The sequence below is a fragment of the Brassica rapa genome, chromosome A03, assembly GCF_000309985.2.
Source record: "Brassica rapa cultivar Chiifu-401-42 chromosome A03, CAAS_Brap_v3.01, whole genome shotgun sequence".
In the NCBI taxonomy this organism is placed as follows: domain Eukaryota; kingdom Viridiplantae; phylum Streptophyta; class Magnoliopsida; order Brassicales; family Brassicaceae; genus Brassica; species Brassica rapa.
Genome location: NC_024797.2, coordinates 366,935 through 387,929, shown reverse-complemented (window position 1 = coordinate 387,929; position 20,995 = coordinate 366,935). Strand labels below are relative to the sequence as shown.

The window sequence follows — 20,995 nt, the reverse complement described above, 5'->3', positions numbered from 1 at the left end:
ATACTTGCAAGCCCAAAAAGAAGAGCTCCGCTTTTTAAAGAAAAAACACGGGAGAGAGGGTCGTTTTTTAAAAAACACGGAACAGAAGAAAAGGAGACGACACGTGGCGAATTTTAAGATATGGAAGGGTGAGGTGGAGGCCTGAGGAGAGTTTCTGAGCAACTTTATTAATATAGATATTCTTGTGGTTGACAAATCATCTCACCAAACCAATCTACCGGTTTGTGACTCTAATTTCCGGTTTAAGTTTGCTTGATATGTTAAAAAATATTGTTAGTTTTTGGTCCGGTTATTATGAAAATTCCTATACGGTTTGATGGATAGACTTCTTTTTACTTTAATTTGTTTGTATGAAAATTGAATTTTAACCGGATTCCTAGTACCGAATCTGTTCGGTTAGAAAATTCATAGAGATTATACTGGAATAAGTCAGCTCGAAATTGAACATTTTGTATGCGTTGGTATTAGGAAGTGATCATCGAACTACAAGACGTGTAAGTTCCAGAAAAATCTCACAGTTATCACGAGATATGATTATAAATTAATATACAAAACTCGTCTTATACATTTATAGAGAATTACATCAGCAAAAATCTATCTAAACCCCGAGAAGGAAGATCAAATGATCATTAAACGTCTTCTTTATCATGTTCTTGATCGTCTTCTTCGGTCTCTCTTTCTTCTATAATCGTTTCAAGAATCGGACAAGTAGATGGTTTCTCAGGAAAAATTATCTGCGGAGGAGGCGACTCCATCCACCATGCCACATCCATCTTCACCACCATAGAATCTCTATCGCAGCGGTTTTCAAAGAAACACATATTTGAGCGATAGGTTTGGAACTGTAGAAATATTTCAAAAAGATATTATGTTTTGGGTTGGGGAAGTAGTGTTATTGTTCGAGGACATATATAGAGAAAGAGAGAATGATTGGTTGATTTGAAAGGTGGACAAGTGGACGATCCATAATGAACCAAGTTGGTTGTTGACGTCTTGGTCTTGTTTGCTATAATTACCAAACGATGGAACCATATGAATATTCTGGAACCTCTAATTTTTTTACCTGCATGAGCAACACGCGTGTATCTCTGTATGTTCCTACACGTTTCTATCAAATGTGAAACACCCGCCCCTTCCCATTTCCTACCGGGGTTCTTGGGCACGGGGTTTAAGACACACATGTCTACCTTTCCGACATCTCCGTGTGTCCCATTTCTGGTCCCATGAGTTTCAGGTGCATTTCCTTCCTTACCGTCGACATTTCCACTTATAGTTCTGCAAACATGGGAGAGGAAAAAGAGGGGTGAGTACTAATACTCAGTGAGGCGATTCTAGACCAGTCTCCCCCATGAGCCTCTATACGGCTCAATGCGAAACGAAAACCGTCTAGTCACTACACTCAGTCGATGCAACCTATCAGCTAGTTATTAAGTTTCATTTCACAATCAAGCACTGTAATGAACTCAGTCATCACTCAATCCATAGAATTCAGTTTAATAATTTAAGACTTCCATCATCCTAGGACTTTAGGACCTACACAGCTCAAAGCGGACCATTCCTCCCCTTTTCATGCTGCTTCCTGTGAAGTCGCCTGCCCTGGTAGGACCGCCGCCCAGTTCCTCGGGTTCGGTCCGCCTTTGCAGTGTATTACGACCCCTTCCCGCCAAGACTCGGCGTGACTCAATCTTACCGGCGCCTCTATTCTTACCCTGCCATTTTTATCCGATGCTATGGCCCCGCATCTCCGCCGTTTTTGAACGCTACGGCCGCCGCGTTTCATTTCTTTCCACCCTTCTCCGGGTACTTTATTCCACCCTTCTTGGGTAACTTATTCCACCATTCCCGGGTACTTTTCTAATCATTCATTCATTTTCCTTTCCTTTTTCTTATCTTTTCCTTTTCCTTATTCTTTAGACTCTTTCCTACTTTCCTTTCAAGACGCCACCCGTTCTCGGTGTCACACTCAATTCAGTAAACAACCATTTCACGGATGACCTATCATTCATCTAATCAACCGGTTAATGTTTACTGTTAACCTAACTTTTAATTCTTTCTAAGCATCCTAGCTTTCAACCACAAACAAGAATAGATCATCAACCAATCAATCATTCAATCATTCAATCAACACAACCAATCCATTTACTGTCCTTAATCAGTGCGAGCGTTCTTATGCAGTATGATCTATCAACCTAACATCAATCAGGATCTAAACCATCCTAATTCCTCATTCAACAGTATAAAAGAACATGAACAAGATCTGGAATAGAACACCTCACCTTAGCCTAGATCTGGATCTGGATCTGAGAGTAGGAGGTAAGAGAAAACAGGCTCTGCGATCTATGACAGCACGCGGCCACCACCACCACTCGCGGCTGCTCACGGCGAGGAGAGAGAGACGCGGCCGAGAGAGAGAGAAGGGGACGCGGCGAGGAGAGAGGGAGGGAGAGAAGTGACGCGGCGAAGAGAGAGGAGGAGGAGAGAGGCGGCGCGAAGAGAGAGAGAGTCGACGGCTAGGGCTTCTGATCTCCGGGGATTCTCTGCAGGGCTTCGCTTCTAAATTTCTGATGGGAGATTTAAGGGGTGGAGGCCTGCTTTTATAAGGTGAGGAAAAGGGAAAACCCTAGGGTTTTCTAGTTGGGCTGTAGAGAAACCCATTAGCTTTTTTTTTTTGAAATTTTTAAATGGTCCAGTTTTGGGGTGTTACAAAATGTTTAACATATTTTTTTGTGCGTTGCATATCGCTTTTGTAGTACATATGGCTCAGTCAAGACGTATGCTTAAACGTTTTTAAGTAGTGTAGACGATTTTGATCAAAAAAAAAAAAAGTAGTGTAGACGATTATTTAGGCCCACATAAGAGTATCATGGACTCATTCTTATGGGTTGACGATACAGTTCTTATAACATTATAAGAAACCCATGAGACAAAATGCTTAGATATCTGAGAATTAAATGAAGCCCAGAGTCAAGAGATCCATTGTAATCACTCTATGCTAATTCTGGCTAATTGAATGATTCCTCAGATGATGTAAGCGTGGTGATATGAATCATTGTATATTTGCATAATTTATTTTTACTTTTCAAGAGTATATATTCGTCTTAATTTCTATAACCTTTTTATGTTAATCAAATTATTATGCATGTGTAGTACGTCTCAGTATTTGTCATTGCTGTGTAAATTTTTTTTTGGTAAACATAGCTGTGCAAAGATGTAAAACAAAATAAGATGAAAACCCTTTATCAAAAAGATGTAAAACAAAATAAGACAAAACTCTACTCTCAGAAATAGAAATAAACTTTTATTAAAAATAAATAAGGAAATAAGCTACACAATTTTAGTGATATGTAAACCATCTCTTATGTTGGGCTTAGGTCGATCGTTCGAAAACATGACACATGCAAAGTAAATCAAATATTATATATAGAGGCTCTCAAGTCTCAATGTGTCCCTTTCTTTAATTTCCCCAAATATGAAATGCCTAACTTTAATACTTAGATTAACTGGAAATTAGTCAATGACCTGAAAAGATTGGATAAGATAAGGATAATGAAAGATTGCTATTTTCTTGCTATTCTTCTCTCTTATTTTTCTATTCCTGACATGGGAGAATATTTTTCTTGATTACCTATGTAAATAGATATAATATTATAGTATATATTGCAAAACACTATATTATAAAATTTGAATAAGTAGGTGATCATGTTGTCACTAGACAATTCGATATTCTATGTCTACATATAAGATTAATTCATTTATACAGATGGCATCAAATGATCGAACCTGCCACCTGAAAAAAGTGAACTTATCACATCGCGGGCATAAATATTGGACAAAATATTCTCACATTATTTATTTTGTCATCAGTCGATCGTAAGAGGATTAGATGTCACTGGCTAAATTCTGCAAAACGATTGGTCGATGTTGGTGATTTATTTTCATTGTGTATATTTAACCACACTATTCGCATGGCTTTCTAAAAACGATTCGAGATTGAAGTTTTTTCGGAGGGTGATCCAAGCTAAGTTGTAGTTGCTATTTCTATTATTTATATCATTTTAGAACTCACAAAACGATATCATGATTTGATCGAACACAGATAATACTGAGTTACACGGTAATCGGTTTATATAAACGACAAATCAACCATATTTTTATTTACAACCATGCCAAGGTTTTTTCTGATATTATCAATTAATTGTTTTGGAAGTCAATTTTTTTTAATATAGCATTCGGAGAAGTTCTCTCCGGCCTCTGTAAGAGAGCCCAACGAAGCGGTCATCTCGCTGGTCTTGGAGTTGCTACATCTGCGCCTCGCCTGAATCACTTGTTGTTCGCAGATGATACAATGTTCTTTCTTAATACGGATGAAGAAACCTGCTCGACGCTCCTATACATACTCCACCAGTACAAGATATCTTCCGGACAACTGATTAATGCATCAAAATCCTCAATCTCCTTCTCAGCTAAGACCCCGCAGGTAATACGGCAACGTGTTAAACTACACCTCGGGATTGATAAGGAGGGAGGAGCAGGCAAGTATTTGGGTCTACCCGAACACTTTGGACGAAGGAAAAAAGATCTCTTTACCGGTATTGTTGATCGTATTCGATGCAAAGCCGTTTCTTGGTCTAGTCGACAGCTCTCAAGTGCTGGAAAGCTCGTGATGCTAAAGGCAGTGCTTACGGCGGTCCCGTCATACGCCATGACTTGTTTCTTGCTCCCTTTAAGCTTATGCGTACGAATCCAGTCCACTTTCACGAGATATTGGTGGGATGCTTCCCCAGAGAAGAAGAAGATGTGTTGGGTGGCTTGGGACAAACTTACAAAACCTAAAGCTCTTGGTGGGTTAGGCATAAGAGACATTCAGGCTTTCAACAAGGCTTTACTTGCGAAACAAGCTTGGCGGATCATCACTAAGCCCGACTGCTTACTTGCCCGGGTCCTAAATGGCAAGTACTGCATCAAAGCTCCTTTCCTCCAAGTACCTGAGACAAAGACGATGTCGCATGGGTGGCGAAGTATTATCGCGGGCAGGGACCTTCTTCTTTGTCAGTTAGGCAAGGTCATAGGTAATGGCGAAAGTACCAGGGTCTGGAAAGATCCTTGGCTCAGCATTGACCGCCCTTCCATCCCGATAGGACCAGCAACAGAAGCGGATCAAGATATGGTAGTGGCTGATCTTATTTGTAGGGGAAGTGGAGAATGGAATATTACGAGAATTAAGGCTTCTCTACCGCACCTACTACCGGAGATTCAACGTCTACAACCAAGCATTACAGGAGCTGCGGACTCATACACATGGCTAGCTTCAAGGACGGGCGATTATTCTGTTAAGTCTGGATACTTCGTGGCAACCTCCATGGAACAGATTGAAGTTGACGAGGCCACAGAAGCACAGAGAGCCACACTTCAGGCGATAAACAAGGCAGTTTGGGCTAGCAAAACCTCGCCTAAGCTACACCTGCTGTTATGGAAAATCATTCAGGGAGCTCTGCCCCTAGGAGAAAATCTAGCAAAGCGCGGCATGCTTACAAACATCTCTTGCATCCGATGTGGGGAATTCGAGACGGTGGATCACCTCTTCCTCCACTGCACCTTCACACGGCGAGTCTGGGCAGCGAGCATCTGGAGCAACGACTTCTCACCGGCAGATACTGACTCCTTTACAGCGGCCTTCTTGGAATCTTCACGGGCAATCAACCTCCCGCCTTTGGGAGCAAAGGAAACTCTGTTCCCATGGATCCTGTGGGGGATTTGGACTGCAAGGAACTATCTCATCTTCGAAAATAGGGTTTTTGACCCCTCGGATATTATTTCCAAGGCCGTGTCCAATGCTCGGGAGTGGAATGAAGCTCAACAATCTCTCCCTTCTCCACCTCTAGTACAGAGCGATCGACTACCTCCTTCCCCTGCGAATACCTTTGAACTCCAATGCTTCACCGATGCAGCTTGGAACGCGACGATTAACAAGGCGGGCTGCGGTTGGTATATTGTGAACTGTGAAAATGATGTGATTTTGCAGGGAACCCGTGTTTTTGAACACGTCTCGGCTCCCTTGATGGCTGAAGCCTTAGCCGTCCGGTCAGCTCTTCTCCACGCGATCGACGTTGGAATCTCCTCACTCTGCATCAAGTCAGATTGTCAGGCACTTATCAGTGCCCTCTCCTCGACGTGCTACTCGGCTGGTATCTTCGGAATCATTCGGGACATCGAGACGTTATCCTCTAGCTTTTCGCAAATTTCCTTTAGTTTCATTTCGAGATCTGTAAACTCTAAGGCTGACTCTTTGGCCAAGTCTGCTTTGTACTCTGTTTCACCCAACTGATTTGGTTGGAGTTTAATCTATTTGGTGTTCAAAAAAAAAAGCATATATTGACATGTACAATTAGCAGATCATTTGACAAATCTATGACATTTTCCAACAATTATTTGTTCGGCGATAAAGCAACAAAAGAAATCCTAAAAGTAGAAAATGTGTAATAAACAAATAAGATTACGATAACACGCGGCTGAACCGAGGTCGATTTGATATTTTCTTTCTATATCACGCATGAAACTATACATAAATTAGATATAAACAGCAAAATATAATTCAATAAGAAGCTCGATTATTGAGTTAGCTAGCATTATTTTCATTTGTCTTTTTGTTGGTACTTGGGTTTTGCTATATATCTAAAGCTCCAATTATGGAGACGTCTTATCGACCAATAATTAATTGGCCACACTATACTCTATTATTTAAATTGCAATTGGTTCAACAGATACGCTCCTTTATTTGGCAGTTTTTTATACTACATGATAACAAAGACAAAACTGAACCAAAAAATGATAACAAAGACAAACTTCATACGTTTAATTAACAGAATATATCAAACATATGCTTTCCTAATTATAAACATTATGATACATGATGCAAACAGATAAAACAAACCAAGATAATCAAATTGCATTTTCACCATTCGTTGAAAACCAGGGAGCTGTGAATAATATCCAACTATTTCACACATATATTACTCTACTATCATACATGTATCTTGTATAATGACAATATGTATATATATATATATATATGTATTTCAACAACAGAAGATAGAAATCCATTCATTCATAGATGACCCTATCTAGAATATTTATTCGCGACCCCACGTGTTTTGTTATGATCAGAATTTTTTTTTTTTTTGCCGTTGCTATAATCAGATAATCGTTCGGCATATTTACCAATTACAAATACTTTATTTCTATGATATATTATACTATTATCTAGTATTCTAGTTTGTTGGATGTTGCATTATCATTTTGTTCGTATTATGAAAATTATAAGTAGTAGCACATAACATGATAAGTATACAATGTACGTAAAAAGAGGGCTCTCTCTCTTCTCTCATCTCTATTTTTCAGAGAGAGAGTCCGACTTTCGAAAGCCGGTTATGTTCCGGCTTCAGATTCCCGCATGGTCGGGCTTTGACTCCGGCAAACGGTGGCTACTACAGAATCGATTTGTCCGGCTTCCGTCTCTAGAGTCATCACTTCTCGTGGTGGCTGCTAGCCTCCGTTGATCTTCTCCGGCTTCCTTTGGCCAGCGACGAAGATCCAGTTCCGACATCTGGTGACTCCCTTAGCACTGTTGGTCGGCTTTTGGCTCCGGTTGTTTGCGTCTTCCTTAGACGGAGCAATCCGGCTTCTGACTCCGGCGGAGCATCTTCCTATCGATGACCGCTGGCTTCGATTCCGACGATCTATCTTCTTCTCCGAGATCTGGTGTTAATGGTTAAGGCGTTTTGGCGACTGCTCCCTTAATTGCTATTCTCGTTTCCGGCGATCTCTTTAATTGGGTTCCTGTTCCGGTTTGTCTCCGGTGGAACACGATTGGAAATTATCGAAGACGTTTTTATCGGTGAAGTCGTCTAGTGGTGTGGTTCTTAATCAGCTGAAGTCATCCGACGGTTACTTCTTCTGCGGCGTCCTGTTTCCGGTGTGTTCCGGTGGCCGTCCGGAAGTCGTTCCGGTGATGACTTTCTTCTTCTGAAATCGATGGCCACTCTTTTGACACGTGCGTTCCCTTTTACCACGTGTTGTCTTTTTCACGCTATTCAGTTTCGCGTGGCGAGAAAGTGGAAGGTGTCTTCTTTTGGTTTTTTTTTGTCTGGGCCTGGTTGGACCGAGTTTGGTCTCTTTGTTGTTGTTGCCCATCTTTGAGGCTTTGCTGTAATGTTTTGGGTCTCTTTTATGGGCCTTTTGTAATGTTGTTTATTATTATAATACAGATGATAAAAAAAAAAGTATACAATGTACGTAACTCGTAAATATCTGGCATTTTTTTGTCTATTCTCGTAGTTTCAGATCAAGTGAATGAAAATTAAGGGACGTCGGTGACGTGTCAAGATATCGACGTCTGAAACATCCGTAATTTCACAATTGAGATGAGGTCCAGTGGGCCCGTTTTTATTGACAAGCGACATCTCACCTATTATTGGTCCACGTGTACTTTAATTATCCTCCACACAAATAACATTGAAATTATAGATGTAATATTTCTGCAATATTTTTTAGAGTTGTTTGAATTAACTAATAGAAGGTGGAAAATGGTGACGAAAGGAGATCGGGACTTCTCTCTCTCTCCTCTCTGAGATGAGATGAAGCTTTCTCTGATGCTCTATCGGTTCATCGCTTCCGTTTTGTTGGTTGTGCTTTTGGGAAGCCGTTGTTAGGCTTCGCCGGATTTGTTTCCGGGAAAAGGTGATTCCTTTTGAATCTGTCTCGCCGGCTTCTTCTCCGCGTCGTACGGTTCTCGCGTTTCGATGGCGGTTCTTGTTGTTTTCTCTGGTTCTCGAGTGGTGTTTCGGTTGATTTCGTGCTTCATGGGACGGATGAGCTCTCGATTTGTTTGGTTGATGCTCTCTGATTATCTGAATTAAAGCGGTGATGGTGCATAAAGGGTGAGGGAGAGATTTCTAATCGGTTGGGTGATGGCTTCGCTTTTGGATGAGGTCTCGACTCCTCGTTGACGCTCTCCGGTGAAAAGAAGCAAAGATGAAGTGGTGAGTTTGGGTAAGCGCTTGCTCCCGGCGTAGACTGGTGAAACGCCGTTCAGTTTCCGGAGAGGTCCGGTGAAACGCCGTTCAGTTTCCGGCGTGTTTCTTTTGGCGGTGGTGGCTAAAGATTTCGTGACGCGTGTCGTGCCTCGCTGGTGAGGCTTCTACACGTCTCTTCTTGGGAGAGACAAAGCGGTGGCACGTGTTGGTTTGGGTCATTGTAGATTGGGCCAGTATGTGGGCTTTTAGGGTTAATTTTGTTTGGATTTTGTGTTTGGAGCCTTTCTATAGGCTGTTTGTTTTTGTGTTTGGGCTTCGGTCCGTTTTAATAATACCAGATGGAAAAAAAAAAAAAAAAAGAAGGACAATATTTTTTAAGTATTTATTTATTTATTTTTGAAATAATTGATTGTTTTAACTTCACAAAGACAATGGTTGACAAGCTACAAATATTGAAAACGAAAATGAGTCATATAGTGGAAACAAGTGAATCCCCAATTGCTAATGATACTATTATTTATTTTAATAGTAAGTGAACACGTCATGTCCCTATTAGTCCACGTGAAGTAATCCGACGTGTCTGTTTTACTGATTAAGAGGTGAAAATAATCAGACGTGTCATTCATCTTTGGACAATCCAATAATTGTGCACATAGTCTGGACTACGTTCCCCTGCGGACAATCCCACTATAATCTTTTACAACAAAACGTAGGTAACTATATCTTGTTTGTGAAAGAGAAATGCTAAGGCATCAGAAATGTGAATTAAGAAACCCCATTGCTTCAATATCTTAAGGGATTGATGTTCTAAGCAAAAAAAGAACAAATAGTAATAGAATTTAGCTATTCAATTTATCTTTATCTGAAAAAGAATTGAGTGGTTTATTAAGTAACAAGTGTTTTGTGGTTTCTAAAGAGTATTTCAAGATTTTTTAAAAACTCTTGTTGTTTTCTCCTATTTTTTTAAACTCTTTTTTTGCTTTTTGTTACTTATTTAGTTACTCCCAATTCCCAAAACATAAGAGAAGTTATGAAAAAAAAAACCCTTGAAAACATTTTGTTAAAATGAAATTCTAATAGGTACAACCTCTTTTCAAGAGGTATATATTCTTATTAAAAACAAATGTATATATTTTAATACAAACCAAATATTAAAAAGAGGTCTGGAATAATTTCTAAAAAATATTAATAGCACTTAATTTTTAAATCATTTTTTCAAAATTGTTATTCTGTGAGATTAACAAATTTCGAACATCTAGCACCATTAAAATCTTAAAATCAAATTTTATGATATGTCTGTAATAAATAGCAATAACTTTGAAGGTAAATTTTAAATGAAGTAATAGTGAAATTAAAGGTAACATATAATTTTATTCATGATTTATATCACATTTCCTTTGATTATTCTCTATCTGTTTCATAATAAATGTCACTTTAAATATTTTATTTTGTTTCACAATAAGTATCACTCTACGTTTCCAATGTAATTTTGTACATTAAATCTAATTTTTATCCTTTTAACTAACCAATAGTTTTTTGTTTAATTCATTTTTTATTTAATTGATCACACATTAAATAGGGAGGGATATCCTAGTCAATTATTCAAATTTCTTAATTTTAGTAAAAAATTTCAAAGTAACACTTACTAGGATAAGACCCGCGCCTTGCGCGGGATTAAGTTATTATTTTTATTATATTTTGGAGAATGAAACAATAGTTTGGCTTCATTTGGATTACGGGTGTTCAATCCGGATATCGGATTGGTTTCGGTTCGGTTCGGTTTTTTCGGTATTTGGTTAGTAAAATATAACTACTATTCTAAATCCATATGTACTTTGATTTTAGTCTTTCACATACTTTTGAAATATTTCAACTGGACGACTAAATTGATCAGCCAATCTTGTTGCTTTAAATCATTAGTGTTTATATATATATATATATATATATATATATATATATATTATTTAGTTTGAATATTTATTAAATAAAAATTCATATGCGTTATATTTTATGATCATTTGTAACTTATTATAACAAAAAAATAATTTATTGATCACAAAATTTTCAGAGTGGGAATATTCAAATTTCTAATAATATATAGACGTTTTGAAAAATTCAAATATAACATATAAGAAAAAATATAAATGTTTTTATTATATATTTAATGTGATTTTTTAATATCTTTCAATAATATAAAATTAAAAAAAAAGAACTAAGATACCAAAATTGTTATCAAATATTTATTATTCATAATAATTAATTTTCATATATACGTTAATCATATTAGGTAATTTCGTAGATTCTAATTAAGGAAAGTGCAAAAAAAATTTTGGTAGATTATTTATCAATTCGATAGTTAGTTTAATAAAAAATATAATGTAAGTCAAGATGGACCAACCTATTTTTCTAAGAATAGTATATTTTATATAGTCATTTATTAAATGAGAATTTATAATCATACAGTTCTATGATCATTCATATCATTTTATAACTGAATATTTAAATCATCGATAACAAAATTTTCAATGTGAAATCTTTAATAAGTTTATAATTTATAAATTTTTTTGAAAATTCATTGAAAGTTTTAATATTAAAATATTTATGTAATCTTATGGTATATAGTATAATCTATATATATATATAAATATATATGTTTTATTATTAAATGATATTTTTTACTCATATGGTTTTAAAATAATGTGTATCTTCTTATAATATTAAATAAAAGTTCATATTAATACAATTTTATGATCATTTGTAACTTATTATGACAAAAAAAAATCTATTGATCACAAAATTTTCAGAGTGGGGATCTTCAAATTTCTAATAATTTATAGACGTTTTGAAAAATTCAAAATATAACATATAAGAAAAATTATAAATGTTTTTATTATATATTTAATGTGATTTTTAAATATATTTTAATAATATAAAATTAAAAAAAGAACTAAGATACAAAAATTGTTATCAAATATTTATTATTCATTATAATTAATTTTCACATATACGTTAATCATATTAGGTAATTTCGTAGCTTTTATTTAAGGAAAGTGCAAAACATTTTTTGGTACGTTATTTATCAATTCGATAGTTAGTTTAATAAAAAGTGTAATATAAGTTAAGATAGACCAACCTATTTTTCTAGGAATAGTATATTTTGTATAGTTATTTATTAAATAAGAATTTATAATCATACGGTTCTATGATCGTTCATATCGTTTTATAACAAAATATTTAAATCATCGATAAAAAAATTTTCAATCTGAAATCTTTAATAAGTTTATAATTTATAAATGTTCTTGAAAATTCATTGAAAATTTTAATATTAAAATATTTATGTAATCTTATGGTATATAGTGTTTAATATATATATATATATATTTATTTTATTATTAAATGATATTTTTACTCATATGGTTTTAAAATCATGTGTATCTTCTTATAATAAAAATGTTAAACCATTGATCATTAATTTTTAACATAATAATTTTAATAGTTTTAGTCATTTATTATCGTTTTTAAAAATTCAAAATATAACATATACGAAAAAATCTAAATTTTCTTTTTATAGCTAATTTGATTGTTTAATTTATTTTAATAATATAAAATTAAACAAAAAATGATGAAGGAGATATACATTGTTATCAAATCTTTATTATTAAACTCATTAATTGTCATATATATATTAGTCATTTATGGTAATTCCGTAGGTTTTATTTAAGGAAAAAAAATATCATATCATATCATTATATCATATAGTTTGACCAACTTATATATCTAACAACATATAAAAATCGAATGTGGACCTACTTATTTTTCAATTGAATGTAATTGACTACCTAATTGAGTGACACCTATGCATTGGGGTCTCTTTTAATTAATACAAAATTGAGGTTACATCTTTTCAAATGTTCCTCAATTAATATATAAGGGATTTTTGAAAAAGTGAGAGTATTGTTTTTAAAAAAGAAACAATGGACGAGATTGTAAAAATGTAAGGAGCTCACGATAAGAACGTGAGACTGACCACAGCTGAACACTCTTGTTTTATCTCCTACTTTGTCCGTTTGTCGTTTACTTGTAATAAGTCGTAACTCACATAACCAATGAGCTTATCTCTTCACCACATCTCCTCTATAAAAATGATCTCATCTCCTTCAATTGAAAAACCCCACTCGAGAGTCTTCAACGACAAGCAGATCAAAACCCAGAAACCCAATTTCAAAATCAGCTGAAAAACTTCATCTTCTCTTCTCTTCTCTTCTCTCTGCCTGTTTTCATCATCAATGGCGTCAAGGAAGCATTTTTTTGGCAAGCCTAAATACATTTATCCCCAACCAGAACCAGACATGTCCGAAAACGACGAGAATGTCTTTGAGTTCGATGAATCTGATATTCATAATTTAGGCGATCACCGGTTACCGAGTTCATTTGAGGCCAAGAGATCGATATCGATCTCGCGATTGCGGAGAAAACCGGCGAAAGTCGGAGATTCCTCTGTTTCCGTTAACCGGAAAGCGCCAAAGACCGGTTCGCTTCCGGTTAACATTCCGGATTGGTCGAAGATTCTGAAGAGTGAGTATAAGAGCCATGTGGTACCAGACGACGACACCGACGAAGATGACGAGGACGAGGAAGACACCAACGACGGCGACACGGCGGCGGCGACGGGAGGAAGGCGGATCATTCCGCCGCACGAGTATTTAGCGCGGCGGAGAGGGTCGTCGTTCACGATGCACGAAGGGATCGGTGGAACGGCAAAGGGAAGAGACCTAAGGATATTGAGGAACGTGATTTGGGAGAAGATTGGATTTCTGGATTAGTAATAATTATTAGTATACAATTAATTATCAATCCAATAGGTAATATAGATATGTTAATCAGTTAACTCAGTTAGGATCGGTTATAGTTTCGGTCCGAATGAGATTTTTTCGATTATCTTTGTTTTTGTTTATTTCATCTTCTTGTTTTTCTTTTTATATTTTATGGAGTTTTGATCATCCTATCCTTTTCGTTTTGGGTAATGATAAATGAAAAATTTATATTTTTCGTCCTTGAAAGAGTGGTATTTCTTCTCTCAAAAAACAAAACAAAAAAAAAATCTCAAAAAAAGAGTGGTAGTTCTATATATATTTACATAAATTCACTAATATTGCTGATTAATCAAAGCAATACTGATCGCTGGAAAATAACAAAGAAAGCAATACTAAAGTCATATTTACAATAAACATATATATAATGACTAATCATAAAAATTAAGACACACAAAAAGATTCATTGTTGAACGAAGGTGGCCTGAATCTAGTTGAGCATCATTCATTTTCTTGACTATATTGAAATCAAATAAAGAAAATAAAGAAAATGAATATTAATTATATACTCCATATAGAAGTCTTTGAACAAAGGACATTAATTTTGTAAGTTTCACAAACCAGCCAACAAACAAAAACCGGATTAGTCATTCCAATATTTAATTCTTCTCAGAACTTTTTTCTTTTTGAAACACAATTCTTCTCAGAACTTCTATTCGATGATTTTTAACCTTAATACGTACCAGGTCCAAGTGTCACGTCTATCAAAGGTCGCGATTTGAACCGTAGGTAGTAAACGATAGGCCATAAAAGTCTTCAGCTAGAAATGATATGTTTAGTACATTTTCATTTTTACATTTCACGAACATCAAAGAGAAACGCTAGATTACGTACTGTATTATAAAGTTGAAGTGCTATTTTTTCTTAATAACTTTTCTAAAAAAGAAAAAGATAATAATGATACAGTCATTGAAAAAGTTGCAATCTTCCCACTCTCTGCTATGCTTTTGCAACCACAGTTCAAGATTTGGCATTTTTTTCCCTTTTCTTTTTGTTGGGTTTGTGAAAAAGTTGCAATCTTCCTTTTCTCTGGTTAATATGCATTACTTGCTTCGTAAGTTCGGCAAAATGTAATTTTGTCTTTAAAACAACCAGAGAGCCGACTGTTATCAACGCAAACACTAGTGATATTTGTTGTGTATACTACTTCAAAACTGATGTTTATATTGAAAACATAAATTTTGCTAACCAGTCAGGAGAAATTAATGTATATGCAAACGTAAAACTATGTGATAAAAAATTTCAAAAGAGTATTGGATCTATGATAGGTACTAAAGTTTGACATGAAATAAAAGATATACGCACTAAGGCAAAGAAAGCAATGGTTTGGTAAAATAAAGAATGAGCAATCGAAATCGAATAGTGTAGGGGATGTGTTGAATGTGGTAATCAGTCTGTTGCATACAGATATTCAGAGTCCAGTGGCAAACAAGCGGCGCCCTTAGTTTGGTATAATACGACATAATGGTTTTGCTCAGTTGCAATAGTCCATAAAATAAACTGAGTTACACTTTGAATTTCCGTACATATAAATATATATGTATATATTCTTCTGTATATTTACTAGTTAAGTTAGGAGTTATACTGATTTTTTAAAATTAATAACATTGGCTGAAGAAAAAGATTAGATGTACGATCTCACGCCAATTAGTGATATCAGCCTAAGGATTGACATTCATATCAAAATAAAATATACATAAGTAAATTATAAATATTATATATTGGGGTTTTCTTTGAGAAAACCTATATGATACCGCCTTAGTTGATTATAAATTTTAACCTTATCTTATAGGAAAATTAGTTAGAAACTTTAGATTAAGTTCAGTCTCTCACGTATGTGTATGAATGCATAATATGATCTAAGTTCTATCCTCTCAGTTTCATGATAATTAATGCTTTAACATTATTGTTTTGGTTATAAAATAGGTGATGTCGTGTAGACTGAAAATTCTAAAAGCATAAAAATATGATTTTTGAGGTTTTTTTTATGGTAGGTTCTTATATTCCAGTAGAAATTTCACCCTAATAACTTTCCAGTAAGGCATTGCACGAGCACGAAGACAATGCATCATACTTTTTATATATGTGTTAAAGCCCATAATTATATTTCCAAAACCCACTTTGTTGTGCTACATTGATTTTATATGTACATAATATCAAAACTAATATAACAAATAAACCGGGAGGCTTGCAAACATCAACATAGACATACATATAAATGATAGTTCGTGCATCATGCATATGTATCTCGGTATAAGAACACGCCATTTATTAATGAACAGAAACCCACGAAACTTCCTTATTTTATTGAACTTTTCAAGAAGCAGAAAAATTCAGAAGTCCAAGACCACTTTTTTCTCCTCATTCTTCTGCTAGAGACCTGTTCCTTATCTCTCTAGAATTTGCTAAAAATATTAGGATATTTGTCCTAAAATTTCTCTCTCTTTCTTTTATCTATCCTCGCTTCTCAGTTTTTACTACGTACCCTCTTTCATTACGAGCTCAGAAGTCTCTGAAATTTTATTTTCTTCCAAAATGGCGTTTATGAGACTTGGCTCCAAATCCGAAGCTTTCCATCGCGAAGGCCAAACCTGGTACTCTTTTGTTCATTTTACGTATGCATGCATTTGTATGTATTAAATACGTAGTTTATCTTATTAATACCAGTCCATTGTATTTTGTATACGGAACATTAACGTGTTAAGAATTTAGGTTTTGAATTTGACGTATATAACTTAACAAGAAACAGTAGTGATGCACCACAATAAGAATTTTTTTTTTTTAAATTATGATATACAAAGAAAAGTGTTAGCTTTCATTGATTTGTGACATCAGTGATAGATTTGTTTTGAGGTGATGTTATGTCTCTCGTCGACAGGCTTTGCACCACAGGATTGGTGAGTGATGTTACCATAGAAGTTGGAGACATGAAGTTTCATCTCCACAAGGTTACATAACTTGTACCTTTTTTTGGACGATAAATATAACTTGTACTTATCTTCTCTTTTTAGATCTTGTGTACTTCTAGATATGATGAAATTGCATAATGTGAGAAAGCTTAATGATTAACTATAATATATATTTTATTTTTTTGCTTAAGCTTTGGTTATAATAATATATTTGTTGCTAATTGTGTAATGCGTTTCTTAATTTGCGGTTTATATATAGTTTCCATTGCTCTCTAGAAGTGGGTTTCTTGAGAAGCTAATCGAAGAGTCTTCAAGTGATGATGGATCAAGCTGTGTTTTGAGTCTAGATGACATACCCGGAGGCGGCAAAACGTTCGAACTCATAACAAAATTTTGCTACGGTGTGAAAATAGAGCTTACTGCATTCAACGTTGTTAGCTTAAGATGTGCAGCCGAGTACCTTGAGATGACTGATAACTACGGAGAAGGGAATCTTGTCGGTATGACAGAGACTTTTCTCAACGAAGTGTTTGGGAACTGGACAGACTCCATCAAAGCTCTTCAGACATGCGAGGATGTAACTGATCACGCTGAAGATCTCCACATCATCTCGAGGTGTGTTGATTCTTTAGCTATCAAAGCTTGTGCTGACCCAAGCCTTTTCAACTGGCCCAAGAACGCAACGAGCGGACAGAACACTGAAGATGAATCTCATTTGTGGAACGGAATCTCACCGTCCGGAAAGATGCTGCAACCAACAGGTGAACAATGGTTCTTTTTGAAACACATTAAAAAAAAAAAAAATTGAATATTCCAACATTTTTAGATGTTCCAATCAAAAATTAATAACATTTTAATATTTTTATTATTTTTTATAACCTGAATCAAATTAGACTTTTATAAATTAATTCAACTCCATTATTAATTGGTGAAGATAACTAGAAAATTAATTTTATTAAAATGTTAGTCAATGTTATGTCGATAATAATTTTGCTAAAAATTATATGCTTTTAACAATGATTCGGGTGGTTTGCCTGCAGGTGAAGATTGGTGGTTTGATGATGCTTCTTTTCTCAACTTGTCTCTCTTCAAAAGACTCATTACAGCTATCGAATCACGAGGCATGAAGCTTGAGAACATCTCCATGGCGGTTATGTACTATACAAAGAAACATGTTCCTCTAATGAACAGACAAGTGACCATGGATGAGCAAGTGATCGAGACACCGAACACTTCCGAAGCCGAACAAAAAGATGCTCTAGAAGAGATTATCGGTTTGCTTCCGACCAAGAAAGGTGTAAACCCGACCAAGTTTCTCCTCAGGCTGCTTCAGACCGCGATGGTGTTGCACACAAGCCAATCCTCGAGGGAGAATCTTGAGAGACTTATAGGAAACCAACTTGAGCAAGCTGCTTTAGTGGATCTTCTTATACCAAACATGGGATACTCTGAAACGCTTTATGATGTTGAGTGCGTTCTGAGAATGATCGAACAGTTTGTCTCATCGACGGAACAAGCAGGCATCGTCCCTTCTCCTTGCATCATCGAAGAAGGACATTTGGTGAAGGATGGAGCCGAAATGCTAACTCCTCCAACGTTAGTGGCAACTCTTGTCGACGGTTATCTAGCTGAGGTGGCACCTGATGTTAACTTGAAGCTGGCGAAGTTTGAAGCCATAGCTGCTGCTGTCCCTGATTATGCAAGACCACTAGACGATGGAGTATATCACGCAGTTGACGTGTTCTTGAAGGTAACAACAATACCTTTTTAGTATTAATAATATTTTGAGGGTTAAAGCAAAAATAATAATAATAACAATAATATTATTTTGAGGGTTTAATCGTGAATTTTATAGGCACATCCTTGGATTACGGATTCAGAAAGGGAGCATATATGTAGACTTATGAATTGCCAGAAGCTCTCACTGGAAGCTAGCGCACATGCAGCTCAGAACGAGAGGCTGCCTCTTAGGGTGATTGTTCAGGTTCTCTTTTTCGAGCAGCTTAGGCTCAGGACATCTATATCAAGCTGGTTCTTTGTCTCTGAGAATCTAGACAACCCGGAGCACCAGAATGGTGGCAATGGTTGTGTACTTAAACCTAGAGGTGAGAACGTGAGGGAACGGGTTTCTGAGCTGGAGAAAGAGTGTATTAGCATGAAACAAGAGCTTCAGAAGCTGGTGAGGTCTAAGAGAAGCTGGAAGAATTTCACTAGGAAGCTTAATTTCAAGAAGAAATCAGAATGTTGCAAGCCTAAGGATCAAGAAAAGCAAGCCAATTAACAAGAACCTGTCCGCTACTAGCCTGTCCGCTGGATCAAACTACTAGTTTTATCTTCTCTTTTATTAAAATTCTTTTAATTAGGTAAAAGATCAGAACCTCGATGATCGAATCAGATTAGCTATTTTTTTACTTGTTCTAGACAGTACTCTGTTTTCAAAAGTTTTCATCTTCTCCTATCTATCTTGCTGAGAGATTTGATGGTTTTTAGCCTTTTTAGACTTATGTCTTTAGACCTAAAAAGTCTTTTGGATCACACCACCGTTACTAAAAAATATTCTTGGTTTATTAAGATAAACTGAAAATCGTATTAATTATATTTAGAGCATTTCTAACTTTATCTCGGTAGCCATCAGTTATCTAATAAAGTGGGATGTATGAATCATGGTGGACCCGGTTCGAGAAAGAACATGAATCCAGCGTATGTGTACTGATCATTTGGTTGAAGAAGAATATTTGAATCTCATGATGAAATGATCAAAGAGAAAAAGCCGAAGAATCAAAACTGTTGGGTTTTGATCAGAACCGGTCCAATACTTTTCAAAGCCACAAGCATAAAACAAAAAAAGGCTAAAAAAATTATGCACATTACTGGCCTCAAACCCAGCTTCCCATAGAACTATAGAGTTCATTAAACCACTAGACCACATAGAGATTTTAAAAAAATGTGACCGCTTAAATATTTATTATGCCTGAAGCACATGCTTCATCTGTTTGGATCCAGAGCCGGCTCTGATTCAGTTTGTATAGTTTGATATGGGGCCATAGTCTATTTATTAGAGATTTCTATTAAATTTTTTTTACAAATTTGAAGAGCTAAAAATTGTTTTTGGAAGCTTATGTTTATGTAATTCTCTTAGTTTAAGAAGGGCTTATAACAAATGTTTCACTTAAGTACTAGGTGATAACCCGCGCCCTGCGCGGAGTAAGTAGACTTAAATAGTTTGTCACTTTACATATATAGGTATTAGAAAGGTAAAAGTCATAGAAAAAAATATTATTACATTTTATATAATAAAGGATTCAACAAAATTGTGTATGCCTATATAAACTAAGCTTAGACTTTTTTTAAAAAACTTGTGTATTTGTTTTGTTAGCTTGAAGTATATTTAGTGGAAGTGGATCCCTAAGAGTAAGCAAAAATTTATATAAAATAAATTATGAAATAAAGATAAACGAAACATTGACAATAGAATTATTATTTTCATAATAAATTATAAATATAAGATAAAACATAGGATAAGAAATTGACTAATAAAATATGAAAAAAAAACAAAACATAAGAAAACAAAATAAATTAAAAATTGATTAAAAGAACTTAATATTACATGCAACATTCAAAGGATTGTAGAAACTTACATTTGAATCAATGAAAACCATTTCAATGGTTAGGCCACCAGGAGCAGAGTATTGTTTCCACAATCAAAAAATACTAACCCTCACTTTCCACATTGTCTTGAAAAATTTCAAATCGGCAACGGAGTTAAAACTTGCCATGAATGTTGTGCTTGAAGAATGTTTGTTGTAAGGATGTACTGAGAAATAGACGATGGTGAGGAAATATTGTAGCTAGAAGGCCTTGTATTTATATATGCAAGGCGTAAATCTAGGTAAATAATGATAGCCAATTGCTATCTTTATTCGCGTAATTCAAATTAATATTGATTTCCTATAACTTTCCATAATTATTTTCGTAATTCATATGTACAGCTGATTCATTGGAATATTATAGGAAACAAACAGATTTGAACAGATGTATTGTAACGAAGTCACAGATTTAAGACATTTGATGTAATTTAAAAGATTGCATTCTTAAACTTACCTTACATATAATCTCTGATCACACAAATTCGGTGATGGAAAGAAAAATCAATTAATTAAATAATTATCTCAAATTCATTCCA

The 20,995-nt window shown here is 35.3% G+C and overlaps 4 protein-coding genes across 4 annotated transcripts; 2 read left to right on the top strand and 2 right to left on the bottom strand.

Moving 5' to 3' along the window:
• Positions 1–420: 420 nt before the first annotated feature.
• Positions 421–1,058, bottom strand: LOC103855488. Its single transcript, XM_009132477.3, has one exon. The coding sequence runs from the start codon at positions 819–821 to the stop codon at positions 630–632; it is 192 nt and encodes a 63-aa protein (XP_009130725.1). The 5' UTR covers positions 822–1,058; the 3' UTR covers positions 421–629.
• Positions 843–4,704, bottom strand: LOC117133046. Its single transcript, XM_033289030.1, has 3 exons — positions 4,375–4,704; positions 2,277–2,620; positions 843–1,275 (listed from the first exon to the last, which is right to left on the bottom strand). Exons 1-3 carry the CDS (start codon positions 4,702–4,704, stop codon positions 867–869), a joined length of 1,083 nt encoding a protein of 360 aa, XP_033144921.1. The 3' UTR covers positions 843–866.
• Positions 4,705–13,141: 8,437 nt separating this feature from the next.
• Positions 13,142–14,088, top strand: LOC103855485. The gene has a single exon (XM_009132474.3). It carries the CDS (start codon positions 13,319–13,321, stop codon positions 13,853–13,855), a length of 537 nt encoding a protein of 178 aa, XP_009130722.1. The 5' UTR covers positions 13,142–13,318; the 3' UTR covers positions 13,856–14,088.
• A 250-nt stretch (positions 14,089–14,338) lies between these two features.
• On the top strand, positions 14,339–19,310 carry LOC103855484 (BTB/POZ domain-containing protein At5g03250). The gene is made up of 5 exons (XM_009132473.3): positions 14,339–16,497; positions 16,782–16,851; positions 17,072–17,573; positions 17,853–18,562; positions 18,668–19,310. The coding sequence occupies exons 1-5, from the start codon at positions 16,439–16,441 to the stop codon at positions 19,091–19,093; spliced, it is 1,767 nt and encodes a 588-aa protein (XP_009130721.1). The 5' UTR covers positions 14,339–16,438; the 3' UTR covers positions 19,094–19,310.
• The last annotated feature ends 1,685 nt before the right edge of the window (positions 19,311–20,995 follow it).

Bases quoted from the DNA above. Each gene is read 5' to 3' on its own strand.
- LOC103855488 (XM_009132477.3), bottom strand. From the start codon at position 821: ATGTGTTTCTTTGAAAACCGCTGCGATAGAGATTCTATGGTGGTGAAG.
- LOC103855484 (XM_009132473.3), top strand. From the start codon at position 16,439: ATGGCGTTTATGAGACTTGGCTCCAAATCCGAAGCTTTCCATCGCGAA. The intron at 16,498-16,781 runs GTACTCTTTTGT...TCTCGTCGACAG, and splicing joins CATCGCGAAGGCCAAACCTG to GCTTTGCACCACAGGATTGG. The intron at 18,563-18,667 runs GTAACAACAATA...TGAATTTTATAG, and splicing joins CAGTTGACGTGTTCTTGAAG to GCACATCCTTGGATTACGGA.
- LOC117133046 (XM_033289030.1), bottom strand. From the start codon at position 4,704: ATGGCGTATGACGGGACCGCCGTAAGCACTGCCTTTAGCATCACGAGC. The intron at 2,621-4,374 runs GTTTCTTCATCC...AGAAAACCCTAG, and splicing joins TGTATAGGAGCGTCGAGCAG to GGTTTTCCCTTTTCCTCACC. The intron at 1,276-2,276 runs GTGAGGTGTTCT...CCATGTTTGCAG, and splicing joins AGATCCAGATCTAGGCTAAG to AACTATAAGTGGAAATGTCG.
- LOC103855485 (XM_009132474.3), top strand. From the start codon at position 13,319: ATGGCGTCAAGGAAGCATTTTTTTGGCAAGCCTAAATACATTTATCCC.